Source organism: Anolis carolinensis, chromosome 2 (assembly GCF_035594765.1).
Source record: "Anolis carolinensis isolate JA03-04 chromosome 2, rAnoCar3.1.pri, whole genome shotgun sequence".
Lineage (NCBI taxonomy): Eukaryota > Metazoa > Chordata > Lepidosauria > Squamata > Dactyloidae > Anolis > Anolis carolinensis.
This window is the reverse complement of record NC_085842.1, coordinates 4,480,202-4,494,402: the sequence shown is the minus strand read 5'-3', so window position 1 is coordinate 4,494,402 and position 14,201 is coordinate 4,480,202. Positions and strand designations below refer to the sequence as shown.

Below are 14,201 nucleotides of genomic sequence, written 5' to 3'. Positions count from 1 at the left end.
ATACAACAATGGATTATGATGATTACTCAGCTGGGAACAGCCAGGGGGATTAGCCTAACTCGTCCTGTCCGGAAAATGTCTCAGCAGGGTTACAAAAGGTGAGAACCACTGGGTTTTGCCTTGATACATTTTGATTCAAATGATGATGATGATTATTATATTTATATTTATTTATATCCCGTTTTATCTCTCAAAGCTTAGCATAAAAGCATCAATATGCAATTTGAAATATACAGATATACAAACATTAAAACAGGATTCTTAAAATCCTAGTTAAAAACAATTAAAACAGATTCATTGGTTGGGTTCACAGTGCTCTCTGGATGTGGGTGAACTATAATTCCCAAAATCTAAGGTTAATTCCCCCCAGTATTTTCTGTTGGTCATTGGAGGGAGGGGTCTGTGTGCCAAGTTTGGTCCAAATCCGTAATCGGTGGGAATCATAGTGCTCTGAATGTGGGTGAACTGCCACTTCCATCATCTCAGCTCTATCCCCACCTAAACTCCACCAGTATATTTTGTTGATCATGGGAGGGGGTGGGTGGGTCTGCCTGCCAGGTTTTGTCCAGATCCGTCATTCATTCCAGTGCTCTCTGGAAGTGGGAACGGTCTCGGAAATCGGTCAGAAACACACAAACATATTTTCACTTTTATTATATAGGTATATACATAAGATAATATGTCAAATCCATATCAACTAAACCTGCAAATAAGGAGGGCCAGCTATATTTAAATGATGGATTAAGGTGAGCATCCATGAAAACCAAAGACATACCCCAAAGAGAGTCAATTAAAAATTAAACTACCAAACAATTATTCAGACAAAGAGAAACTTAGCAAGAATAAGCAATAATACAAACAGAATCAGAAATTTTACAGTGTATAATGCTAGAACCAAATGTAACTGGCTACTACAAAAAAAATGCAAAACGAAATCAGAAACAAACACACCAGCAAAACACACACTGACATAGACACAAACTAACAAATTAATAAATAGACAATTCTACGAAGCTCATACTTGCTACCTGTAAGTTTTTATCCCTTATTATTCTACTATATATAACCACACTTCCACATTTGGTAACATTTCTGTAATTCACAAATCCTACATATGACAATTGACCTTGATGTCACTGTGAAAAAAACTAATACACAAGTCCCAATATTTCTTGACCATGACCAAAAATTTATCTTCAATCAGCATTATCAGCTTGTTCATCTCTTTGGGTCCCGTGAGGGGAAAAAGTGGGATATAAAGATTATTATTATTATTATTACTATTACTATTATTACTATTATTGATTCTTTAGGGGTGTCAGGTTTTCTGTTGAAGGATCTAAAGTACAAGGAATAAACAGTGCTGGTACATTTTCCCCCTAGACATGAACGCAAAAAGAAAGAGCTATTATGTGGAGTACAAGATAGGAATCGTGGAAGACTCTCGGGACAAAAATCTTACTGCTTTCTGCAAAGAGAATATGTTGGATATCAGATTGATCCGAAAATGGCGAGCAGATTGCACTAACCTCAGTCAACAAGTGGACAACGGAAATGCTAAAAAGTGCAAGTGTGGATCTGGTCGGCAACCATTATTTTCCGAGCTGGAAGACCTGATCTATGAATGGGTTGTTGACAGGAGACAGGGCTGGCCTGAGAAAATTTTAAATATTAAGCAAGGAGGGAAATGGCCCAGACCTGGCCCCGCCTCCCATGCCCTGGCCCCGCCTCCCACGCTGCTCGCCCTGACCCCGCCTCTCACGCAGCGTGAGAGGCGGGGCCAGGGTGCATGGGGCGAGAGGCGGGGCTCCGCCCAGACGGGGCCCCGCCTCCCGCCCCGCGCGCCCTGTACTGGCTGGCCTCCATGGCGCCCCCGGGGACCATGGGGCGAGAGGCGGCGCAGCGTGGGAGGCGGAGCCAGGGCGCATGGCGCGGGATGCGGGGCACCGCCCAGACGGGGCCCCGCCTCCCGCCCCGCGCGCCCTGTACTGGCTGGCCTCCACGGCGCCCCCGGGGACCGTGCGCCCGAGGTGGGCGCTTCAGTGGCCTCCGTGTTGGGCCGGCCCTGACAGGAGAGCAAAGGCTTTGGTTGTGAATAGGGCTCAGATTCAAGAATTTGCACTTGCAATGGCACCACATTTTGAAATAGCCCCCCAAAGAATTTAAAGCATCACAACACTGGCTAGACGGTTTCCTTCAGCGAAGTGAACTGTCTTTAAGAAGATCCACAACACTGTTTAGGCTGGAAGATGCTGAAATTATTAAACGTGCATTTGCATTCAAGTCCTTTATTGATGGTGCTGATTTGTCTAAATACAATCTTTCCAACATAATTGCTATGGATGAAACTGCAGTGTTTATGGGCCAAGCATCTCAAACAACAATTGAACATTGGGGTGCCTCCTCAGTGTATATTCCTTCCACTACATACGAAAGTGCACGTGTTACCTGTATTTTGGCAATTCGTCTGGATGGAACTAAAGTACAACCTTTAATAATTTCTAAGGGCAAGAAGGATAAGATTGAACGTGTTTCAGGCATTTTTATTCTTGAAACTGAAAGAGCCTGGGCCACATAAGCAGTTATAAGGAAGTGGGTCAATTTAATGCTGCCGCTTGTTATGCGACGGAGCCAAAGAGGTCTGATAGTCTGGGATGCAGCCAGCACACACCATGCTAAAGACATGAAGAAATTTCTTCACAAAAGAAAAATAGATCAAATCATGGTCCCCACAGGAATGACAGCCTATCTCCAGGCTCTTGATATTGCAATAAACAAGCCATTCAAGGACAATTTGTGCATGGAAATTAATGACTACATTGCAAATAGAATGGAGAGAAATCAGCACGGAAACTTTGTGAAGCCTAAGCTGCAAGAGGTTGTGACTTGGGTGAAGAATTTATGGGACAAAAATCACTGACAGTTGCATTACAAATGCACTATGAGCAGGCTACCTTGACAAGAAGTATTCATTTAAGGACAGTGCTATTGCTAGACATGAGAGATTTGGGCCAATGATTCTGAAAGAAATCGAGTCACAAGAAATTCAACAGGAAATTCAGGGTTTGGATAGTCATGATGATGTTCTAGAACAGGGGTCCCCAAACTAAGGCCCGGGGGCCAGATGCGGCCCTCCAAGTTCATTTACCCGGCCCCTGTCCTAAACTTTAGACTTAGGGTTGACCTAAGTCTACCTGGTCTTTGGAGGTCTCTTTGTTTACTTATGGCCTTATGAGATCATCTAGATCAGGGATCCCCAAACTTTTTAAACAGGGGGCCAGTTCACGATCATTTGGACTATTGGAGGGCCAAAGTATAGTTAGCCACTGAGCAATAATAATAATAATAATAATAATAATAATAATAATAATAATAATAATAATAAAGAGGGTTGGAGAGACCCTTTGGGCCATTGAGTCCAATCCCCTTCTGCCTCTGTGCACCAAAAGCACAAGCAAAGCATCCCTGACAGATGGCCAACCAGCCTCAATGTTAATAATAATAATAATAATAATAATAATAATAATAATAATAATAATAATAATGGTTGTAAGAGAAGAAGAGACCCCTTGGGTCATTTAGCCCAACCCCCTTCTGCCCTTGTGCCATAGGGGCCGGATAAATGACTTCGATGGGCCGCATCTGGCCCCCAGGCCTTAGTTTGGGGACCCCTGGTCTAGATGGGTCTTTGAAGGTCTCATTGCTTAGTTACGGCCTTATGAGACCATCTAGATGGCTTTTGGAACTCACTTTTGTTACCTATGGGCCTATGAGACCATCTAGATGGCCTTTGCGGGTCCCTTTCCTCACCTATGGTTTTATGAAATTGTCTAGATGGCTTTTGGGTACCCTTTCCTTACCTATGATCTTATTAGATTGTCTAGATGGCCTTTGGGGGTCCCTTTCCTTATCTATGGTTTTCTGATGGCCTTATGAGATCATCTAGATGGTCTTTGGAGGTCTCTTTGCTTACCTACGGTCTTATGAGATTGTCTAGATCAGAGGGGCCCAATCTAAGGCCTTACAAGGTCATTCACCTGGCCTCTGTCCTAAACTTTAGACTTAGGGTTGACGTAAGTGTGAAAAGACTTGACGGCACACAACAGCAATCCTAATTTTGGACTATTTTATCATAGTCCAGCCACCCAACTGTCTGAGGGACTGTGAACTGGCCCTCCACTTAAAAAGTTTGAGGACCCCTGTTCTAGAAGATGATGACATGACTGTCAGTGAATAAATCTTGTTTTGTGTTCATAACTATCGGGATCGGTAAATGTACCATAGATTGTTGTACATGGAAATAGTGGCAGTAACAAGAAATTCTTGATAGGTTTCAGTTTGTCTGGTTATGTTAACTTGTGATGTTAATTTTTTTTGTTCAACAATAAATGTGAATTCTTCTTCATTAAAAAATAAGACATTCCCTGAAAATAAGACCTAGAACATCTTTGGGAGCAAAAATTAATATAAGACACTGTCTTATTTTCGGGGAAGCAGGGTAGCAATTCAAAAAAAAATATGAGTGGATAAATAGGAACTGCATTAAAGCAGGGAGGTATTAAGACTCGGCATTTGATTAAAAAAGGAGGAAGTTTACGAACAAAGAAAGCTCTTCGGCAGGGAGATGGAGCAATAGCACCCTAATATGGCCAGGACCAAGCACAGCCTCCAAAGATGCCAAAAGATGTTAAAGCCTATATATACCTCAATCTGTTGTCTGTTTTGTCATTGTTATAATCAGCACTGAAAGTTTGCTGTATATGTGTTCTGTGATCCGCCCTGAGTCCCCTTCGGGGTGAGGAGGGCAGAATATAAATACTGTAAATAATAATAATAATAATAATAATAATAATAATAATAATAATAATAATAATAAACAAAAGCAATTTCTTCCAGCATCATATTATTTGAGTCTAGTATTTCTGGGCCATTTTGCAAGGCCACCACATTTGGTGAAAAGTCACAACATTTGACTCAGATTTCCAACATTTACTAAAACTGTCTTCACACGTCTAAGGCCCTTTCTACACTTTCCTTATATCCCAGGATCTGATCCCAGGTTATTTATTTACATACAGAGACTTAAAATCAATTGAATTTAAAATTAATACATATTAAACATTTAAGACATTACATTCGATATTAAAATCACATCATCCGAAAATCATAGTCCAAGGCTGTTCCGTCATCAATTATCCATAGTTCCAAGTCTATTATTTCACTGTACTAATCACTGAAAGCCTGACCCCAGAGCCAAGTTTGTACTTTCCTTTTGAAGGCTAGAAGGGAAGGGGCTGATCTAACATCACCGGGGAGGAAGTTCCACAGCCGAGGGGCCACCACTGAGAAGGCCCTGTCTCTCGTCCCCGCCAGCCGCATTTGCAAAGCTGTAGAAACCAAGAGTAGGGCCTCCCCAGATGATCTTAACCTCCAAAATGACTCATGGGGGAGATACGTCGGACAGGTAATCTGGGCTGGAACCATTTAGGGCTTTATAGGCTAAAGCCAGCACTCTGAATTGTAATCGGTAGAAGACTGGCAGCCCTTCCAGTGAGCAGCCTGGCTGCCACCCGTTAGCCCATCTGGAGCTTCCAAGCAGTCTTCAAAGGCAACCTCACGTTATCTGCTTTGAATTGGATTTTCTCACTGCCATATAATCTGGGATATGCAGATAATCTGGAATCAGATCCTGGTTCTAAGGTCTGTGTAGAAGGGGATCTTTATAGTGTCAAGAATCTTTATAGTGTCCAGTATAGTCTATATATCATCTTATAAAATTACTAGCTGTGCCCAGCCATGCATTGCTGTGGCTTATGGAAATGCTTTGTTGGCTAGGTGGAATAGCGCACCAAATATTGTGCATTTATAGAGTTTCTATCCAGAATTTCTCCTTCAGTGTACAGTAAATGTAAAATTAAGTAGCTTCACATTCCATGCATTTATAGGGCTTTCCCCCAGTGTGAAGTTTTGATGTGAATGTAGATGTGTTCTGTGATGCTCTTTCCACACTATGGGCATTTATAGTTTCTCCCCAGTGTGAATTCTTTGATGTAAACATAGATTTCCACTTTGAACAAAGCTCATTCCACACTCCATGCATTTAAAGGGTTTCTCTCCAGTGTGAATTCTTTGATGTGAGCGTAGATTTCCACTCTGAATAAAGCTCATTCCACACTCCAGGCATTGATGGGGTTTTTCCTGAGTGTGAGTTCTTTGATGTATTTGTAAACTGCTATGCCGACTGAAGCTCTTTCCACACTCGAGGCATGTATAGGGTTTCTGCCCAGTATGAGTTCTTTGATGTGAATGTAGTCCTCCACTGTCACTGAAGCTCTTTCCACACTCTATGCATTTATAGGGTTTTTCCCCAGTGTGAGTTTTTTGATGTGAATGTAGATTTCCACTTCGAGCAAAGGACTTTCCACAATCCGAACATTTATAGGGTTTCTCCCCAATGTGAGTTCTTTGATGTGAATGTAAACTTCCATTACGAGCAAAGGATTTTCCACACTCCTGGCATTTATAGGGTTTCTCCCCAGTATGAGTTCTTTCATGAAACTGCAGATGCCCTTGCTGACTAAAGCTCTTTCCACATGCCAAGCATTTATACGGCTTCTTCCCAGTGTGTGTTCTTTGATGGGAATGTAGAGTTCCACTATGAGTGAAGCTTTTTCCACACTCCATGCATGTATAGGGTTTTTCCCCAGTGTGAGTTCTTTGATGCAAATGTAGACTTCCGCTATGAGTGAAGCTCTTGCCACACTCCAGACATGTATAAGGTTTCTCCTTGGTGTGAGTTCTTTGGTGTGAATGTAGCTGATCATTCCGAGTGAAGCTCTTTCCACACTCTAGACATTCATAGGGTTTCATCCCAGTATGAGTTCTTTCATGTAACTGGAGATGACCTTGCTGACTAAAGCTCTTTTCACATGATAGGCATTTATATGGTTTCTCTCCAGTGTGAATGCTTCGATGAGAATGTAGGTGATCATTCCGAGTGAAACTCTTTCCACACTCCAGACATTCATAGGGTTTCTCCCCAGTGTGAATTTTTTGATGTTTATGTAGACTTCCATTCTCAGTGAAGCTCTTCCCACACTCCAGACACATATAACGTTTCTCCCCAGTGTGAGTTCTTTGATGTGCATGTAGATTTCCACTATGGGTGAAGCTCTTGCCACACTCCAGGCACTCATAGGGTTTTTCCCCAGTATGAATTCTTTGATGTAATTGTAAATTTCCACTACGAGCAAAGGACTTTCCACACTCCATGCATTTATAGGGTTTCTCCCCAGTATGAGTTCTTTGATGTGAATGTAGGCTTTCACTACGAGCAAAGGACTTTCCACACTCTAGACATTTATAGGGTTTTTCCCCAGTATGAGTTCTTTCATGTAACTGCAGATGTCCTTGCTGACTAAAGCTCTTTCCACATGCCAGGCATTTATAAGGTTTTTCCCCAGTGTGAGTTCTTTGATGTGAATGTAGATGTGCTCTCTGAGGGAAGCTCTTTCCACACTGCAGGCATTCATAGGGTTTCTCCCCAGTATGAGTTCTTTGATGTAAATGTAGCTGATCATACCGAGTAAAGCTCTTTCCACAATCCAGACATTCATAGGGTTTCATCCCAGTGTGAGTTCTTTCATGAAACTGCAGGCTGCCTTGCTGGCTAAAGCACTTTCCACATGCCAGGCATTTATACGGTTTCTCTCCAGTGTGAGTTCTTTGATGGGAATGTAGACTTCGACTCTCATGGAAACTCTTTCCACACTCCAGGCATTCATAGGGCTTCTCCCCAGTGTGAGTTCTTTGATGTTTATGCAGATTTCCACTATCAGTGAAGCTCTTCCCACACTCCAGACATGTATAAGGTTTCTCCCCAGTGTGAATCCTTTGATGTGTATTTAAATGTGCTCTCTGAGTGAACCTCTTTCCACACTCCAGGCATTCATATGGCTTCATTCCAGTGTGAGTTCTTTCATGTAACTCGAGATGATTATGCTTACTAAATGTCTTTCCACATTCATTGCATTTATAAGGCTTCTTCCCCATGTTGACAGTGATGTATACAATCAATTGCAATATGGGCACGTGACTCTTCTTTTCCCCCCTTTCTGATAGGTGAGGTTACAAGTTCAACAATATCACACCATGAGAGAATTTCTTCTTTCTAAATGATTGGTTTCTTCACCCCACCTTTTCTTCTAAACTTCTCAAAATCCACTAAATGATGGCTTGTTTCTTATCATACCAGAACTACTCCGTACAATCTTCATTCTCCTGGCTAAGAAAAAAAAATGAAAAAAATCAGGCATGAAGCCCAAAAAACATTTTCCTCCAAGATTATCCCCTTTTCCCTTGGTGGGTAATGTTAAAACCAGAAATACCAAAAAATGCAGCTGTGAAGAGTCTCAAGTGCTTATACAGAAGCCCAGAAAAGGCAATTGCAGATTCATAGGCAAGACACGTACTTTATTCAGTTCCACTGTGTTAACACAATTGGGACCAAAGCTCAAAAGGATTCAAGGAACAGAAAACAAGGAAAGAGAGAAGGAAGGATCACACTGATTTCATTGGGTAAACACAAATGTGTCTAAAGGAACAGAAGGCAGCCATTCATTCACTCTATATAATGGGTGCAGTGAATAACCAGCATATGCTAAATGCTGAGAGAGAAGATTTCATTATTACTTATGTCATGGATTTCTATCTATCCACAATGCTTTTTTAACATTTACATAAAATCGCTGAGAGAGATAATCTGAAGACATGGGGAAGGGTGCTATCAGTATACTGAAGACAGTCGGATATATTTCACCATGCCTTCAAAAACAGCTTTAGTGAAGGATAGCGTGTTTCTTCTGAATGAATGCCTGGAGGAGGTATTGGGTTGAATGAGGATAAATGTTTTGAAACTGAATCTAGTTTCCATCAGGGCTCCTAATCTATGGATGGAGGTGTGTCAACCAGTTCTGAATGGGGTTACACTCCCCCTGAAAAACTGTATTTGCAGTCTCTTCCAATGTTGGTCCAGGTAGATGTGACGATCAGAAGTGCTGATCACCAGCTGATAGGCCAGATGTGCCCCTTCCTAGATTTGGAGGATCTAAAGGTGGTAATGCATATGCTGCTAACCTCAAAGTTTAACTTCTGTAATCTGTTTTACATTGGGCTACCTATACACCAAGTTCAGAAACTTCATTTAGTTCAAACACAGTAGCCAGACTAGTTACAGAAACATCCAGGAGTGAGCACATTACACCTATCCTAAAGTCACCACTCTGCTTGCCAATTAGTTTCTGGGCAAAGTACAAAGTATTGGTTTTGGCATTTAAGGCCCTACATGGTTTGGGTCCAGGTGACCTACTGGATCACCTCCCGCACAATCCGCCCCACACACTTTGGTCCTCTGGAGGCCATCTACTTCAGCTAACCAGATCTCAACTGGCCAACATCACCCAGAGGACCTCTTTGCAGAAGGACACGGTAATTCACCACAGTCTTATGCCAAAAAGAAAAGGGAGGGAGGGAGGCACGCAGCAGCTGAGAGCCCTCTGGAGCGCTCTCAGCCACCATGTGTTTTGACCTTCTTCTCCTCCCAGCATCCTTATGATTCGACGAAGGCATGCAGTGGCTGGGAGCCCTTGAGGACCAAATCCAAAGGGGTCTTCAAGGAGAGTGTAATCCATCCAGCACAGGCTGTAACCCTATGCCCCGTTCGGCCTTTCGTCTGACCAGGAGGACCTCTGTCTTGTCTGGATTCAATTTGAATTTGTTTGCTCTCATCCAGACCATCACAGCAGCCAAGCACTGGTTCAGGACCTGCACAGTTTCCTTAGCAGCAGGTGGGAAGGAGCAATAGAGCTGAATGTACATATGACACTGAACTCCAAAACTCCAGATGATGTCTCCCAATGGCTTCATGTAGATCAGTGATTCCCAAAGTGGGGGTTACCACCCCCCGGTGGGCGCTGGAGCGATCCAGGGGGGTGGTGATGGCACCTATTAGGACATGGGGTGGGGCCAGAGGAGGGGCGGGACCTCTTCCCAAGTGCCGGAGACAGGGCTGAGCACCTGAGGCACCTGTTAGGACACAGGAGGCGGAGCTAGAGGAGTGGGCGTGGCTTCTTCCCAAGAGCCCGAGACAGGGCTGAGAATCTATACCTCCCCTGAAGTACTTGTTGGGACAGAGAGCGGAGCTAGGGAAGGGGGTGGGGCCTCCTTCCAAGAGCCTGAGACAAGGCTGAGCCTCTATACCTCTCCTGAGAGGCCTTTTAGGACTAAAGGGCGGGGCCAGGGGTGGGGGCAGGGCCTCTTCCCAAGAGCGTGAGACAGGGCTAAGCCTCTGTATACCTCCCCTGAGGTGCTTGTTAGAACACGGGGGCGGGGTATTGTTGTGACTCAGCCACAGCATAGCCAGAGTGAGGATGAAGAAATGGATTCTGGGTTTCAGATACAAGAGCTAGATGATGTTGTGACTCAGCCACAGCATAGCCAGAGTGAGAATGAAGAAGGGGATTCTGGGTTTCAGATAGATGATGGGATGCAAGATGAATTTCAGGAGGATGGCATGGGAATAATACAGGCTGATTCAGAGGCTCGAGAAATGCAGCTTGAGCAAAATGAACTGTTGACCCCACAGGCCATAGATAACAGCCAGAATGACATTCCCATGGGAATTAATGAGCAAGAGATGTCTCAAGCCCCGGTGTCTTCAGCTCCGGTTCAGGTGCAAGATAACGAGGACCTTGAATTATCTAGGGCGGACCGGTTGTTATGGAAGGGAGTTCACCCTCATAGGAGTGTGAGATTGGCGGGGAAGAGAGAGGCCTCCACAGGAAAGAGGAATGCATTTCTGGGGTGCTTTTAAAAGTGTGTGTTTGGGAATAGATTTTTGTCGAAGCAAATTCTCGCTTCATCTGTGTGGATGTTTCTGCTTTATGCTTAGGAGAAGATTTCTGTTCTTGGATCTTTGAAACCTTTGGGTCTTTGTTCTTTGGGATCTATCGTTTGCTGTTTTGGCTAATGGACTTGTGGATTATTATGGCTTATGAACTATTGGATTTCTATTGACTTTTTACTGCCTGCTTTGATTTATATCTGCTTTTGCTCAATAAAACTACAAAAGACTTTCTCCCGTGTGTGACTGGGTGTCTTTAGCAAGGTGAAATATTCTGAGGTGCAACAGGTATAGAGGTTCAACCCCGTCAGGCATTTGGGAAGAGGCCCCTCCCCCTCCTCTAGCCCCGCCCCCTGTGTCCTGGCAGGAGCTGCAGGACATCGATAGAAGCTCAACCCTGCCTCAGAGCTCATAACTCCGCCCATCTCAATTCTGGCCGGCCATTTGTGGCCCCGCCCACCTTCCCTCGCAGCCCTTCATCTTGGACTAGGGGAGAGGCTCAGCCCCGCCCCTTGAGAAGGAGCCACATCCACCCCTCTAAGCCACGCCCATCTTTCCAGGCAGCGCTGGGTAGTATTTTTTCTGGAAAGGGGGCGGTAGGCCAAATAAGTTTGGGAACCACTGATGTAGATGTTAATCAAACTGTCATCCTTTCAAAAGTGAACATTCTAAACCAGGGGTCCTCAAACTTTTTAAGTGGAGGGCCGGTTCATGGTCCCTCAGATTGTTGAGGGGCTGAATTATCATTTGAAAAAAAAAACGAGCAAATTCCTATGCTCACTGCACATGTCTTATTTGTAGTGCAACCCCCCCCCCAAAAAACCCCCACAGCAACAATTATTTATTTATTTATTTATTACATTTCTACCCCACCCTCTCTCACCCCGAAGGGGACTCAGAGCGGCGTACAAGTTGTAGGTACATACAATATATTATATTATTAGCATAGCACAATATTAGCATTATATATTACTATATTGCACTATACCACTATACCGTAATATTGTTAGTAATATTACATTTAATATATAATATATAATTAATATTATATTATACAATATTATTATATTGTATTACTATTATTATTATTATTATTATTATTATTATTATTATTAGCCGCCCTGAGTCCCCTATTGGGTGAGAAGGGCGGGGGCAGAAATACTGTAATAAATAAATAAATATTATATTGTATTACATTATAATATTTATTATCAATATTATATGTATACACAATATTTTTATTACAATATATTATATTATTACCATATCATTCATTTACAATATTTCATTTACAATATTGGTAAATGAAAAAACAATACAATATTTAAAAATAAAAATAATTTTAACCCACATACTGTAAACTTATCAGGATTTCAGTGGGAAACGTGGGCCTGCTTCTGGCCAATGAGATAATCAAGTAGGATTGTTGTTGTTGTGCCTTCAAGTCATTTCAGACTTTGGGTGAGCCTAACTGAGGGCGGGGGCCAGGTCAATGGCCTTGGAGGGCCGCATCCGGCCCCGGGCCTTAGTTTGGGGACCCCTGTTCTAAACGGTCACTGAACCCGTCACCTGGCCTGCAGCCCCTCCCACTGCTTTAAGTACATAAAGCTAAGATAACAATTTGTCTGTGTGCTTTTCCACATGTATACTATCATTCCAATCTTCAATACTTCCCAATGCTGTCTTCGCCCTAGAAGAGGCCAAGGGGAGTGAGGATGCCGTACAACCGCCTTCCATCTCCAAGGCAACAGGCAACCAGCAGCCGTTATGCAAATCGGTCCAGGCGTCCCACCAATCACTTCTCTCGCTCAGCGTCCCACGCGCTCAGCCCCGCCCCTTCCCTCGCAATGACCGTTAAGGAAAAGGGGAGGAGCCTGCCTTTACCTGGCATCTTTTTTCTCAAGCTTTCTCCCCGCCTCTTTCCAGCCAAACGGCAGCCGTTATGCAAATCGCTCCAGGCGTCTCACCAATCACCTCTCTCGCTCAGCGTCCCACGCGCTGAGCCCCGCCCCTTCCCTCGCAGTGACCGTTAAGGAGAAGAGGGCGGAGCCTGCCTTACCTGGCATCTTCTTTCTCAAGACTTCTCCCCGCCTCCTCCCTCCCAGCCAACCAGCAGCCGATATGCAAATCGCTCCAGGCGTCCCACCAATCACCTCTCGCTCAGCGCCCACGCGCTCAGCCCCGCCCCCTTCCTCGCAGTGACCATTAAGGAGAAGGGGCGGAGCCTGCCTTTACCTGGCATCTTCTTTCTCAAGGCTTCTCCCCGCCCCCTCCCTCCCAGCCAACCAGCAGCCGTTATGCAAATCGCCCCAGGCGTCCCACCAATCACCTCTCTCGCTCAGCGCCCCACGCGCTGAGCCCCGCCCCTTCCCTCGCAGTGACCGTTAAGGAGAAGGGGGCGGAGCCTGCCTTACCTGGCATCTTCTTTCTCAAGGTTTCTCCCCGTCCCCTCCCTCCCAGCCAACCAGCAGCCGTTATGCAAATCACCCCAGGCTTCCCACCAATCACCTCTCTTGCTCAGCGTCCCACGCGCTGGCGCCCCGCCCCTTCCCTCGCAGTGACCGTTAAGGAGAACGGGGCGGAGCCTGCCTTTACCTGGGATCTTTTTTCTTTCTGAAGGAAGTCAGAGCTTTGCGGAAGCCAAGGAGGAAGGAATCAGAGAGAGACAGGGAGGAAAAAGGGTTTTCCGGCTGCCCTCCTCCAAGAAGCAGCGAGTTCAGCTCCTTTTCTAGAAAGGCAGGAAGCTTTCAGAAGGGGGGGGGGGGAGGAGGAGGGAGACGCATGCGCACTGAAGGTTTCCGCCCAATCCCATTGGCAGGAAAAAAGTGCGTGGGAGGGGCCTTTGCTTTCGGGGGCGGGACCTTCATGGTCACGTGGGTGTGTGAGGCCAAGGCAACCAAGAGGGAGGTGTTAATGAATGAATGGAGGAATTAATTAATGACTATTGGGGTGGAATGGATCACAAATCCAGTCAGGGTGTAGCAGAATTTGAGAGGAGTGTTCCTTGAGCTGTCAAAGGCTTTCATGGCCGGAATCACTAAGTTGCTGTGAGTTCCAGAAGCATTCTCTCCTGACGTTTCGCCTGCATCTATGGCAGGCATCCTCAGAGGTTGAGAGATCTGTTGGAAACTAGGCAAGTGGGTTTTATAACCTTGTAGAATAATGTCCAGGGTGGAAGAAAGAAAGAACTCTAAGGCAAGTGGGAATGTTGCAATTGGCCAACTTGGTTAGCACTGGATAGCCTTGCAGCTTCAAAGCCTGGCTGCTTCCTGCCTGGGGGAATGCCTTGGTGGGAGGTGGT

The 14,201-nt window shown here is 44.7% G+C and overlaps 1 protein-coding gene across 1 annotated transcript; it reads right to left on the bottom strand.

Annotated features, from left to right (window-relative positions):
- Positions 1-637: 637 nt before the first annotated feature.
- Positions 638-13,878, bottom strand: LOC103281405 (zinc finger protein 850). The gene is made up of 2 exons (XM_016998306.2): positions 13,496-13,878; positions 638-8,284 (listed from the first exon to the last, which is right to left on the bottom strand). The coding sequence occupies exon 2, from the start codon at positions 8,050-8,052 to the stop codon at positions 6,019-6,021; it is 2,034 nt and encodes a 677-aa protein (XP_016853795.2). The 5' UTR covers positions 8,053-8,284; positions 13,496-13,878; the 3' UTR covers positions 638-6,018.
- Positions 13,879-14,201: the final 323 nt, after the last annotated feature.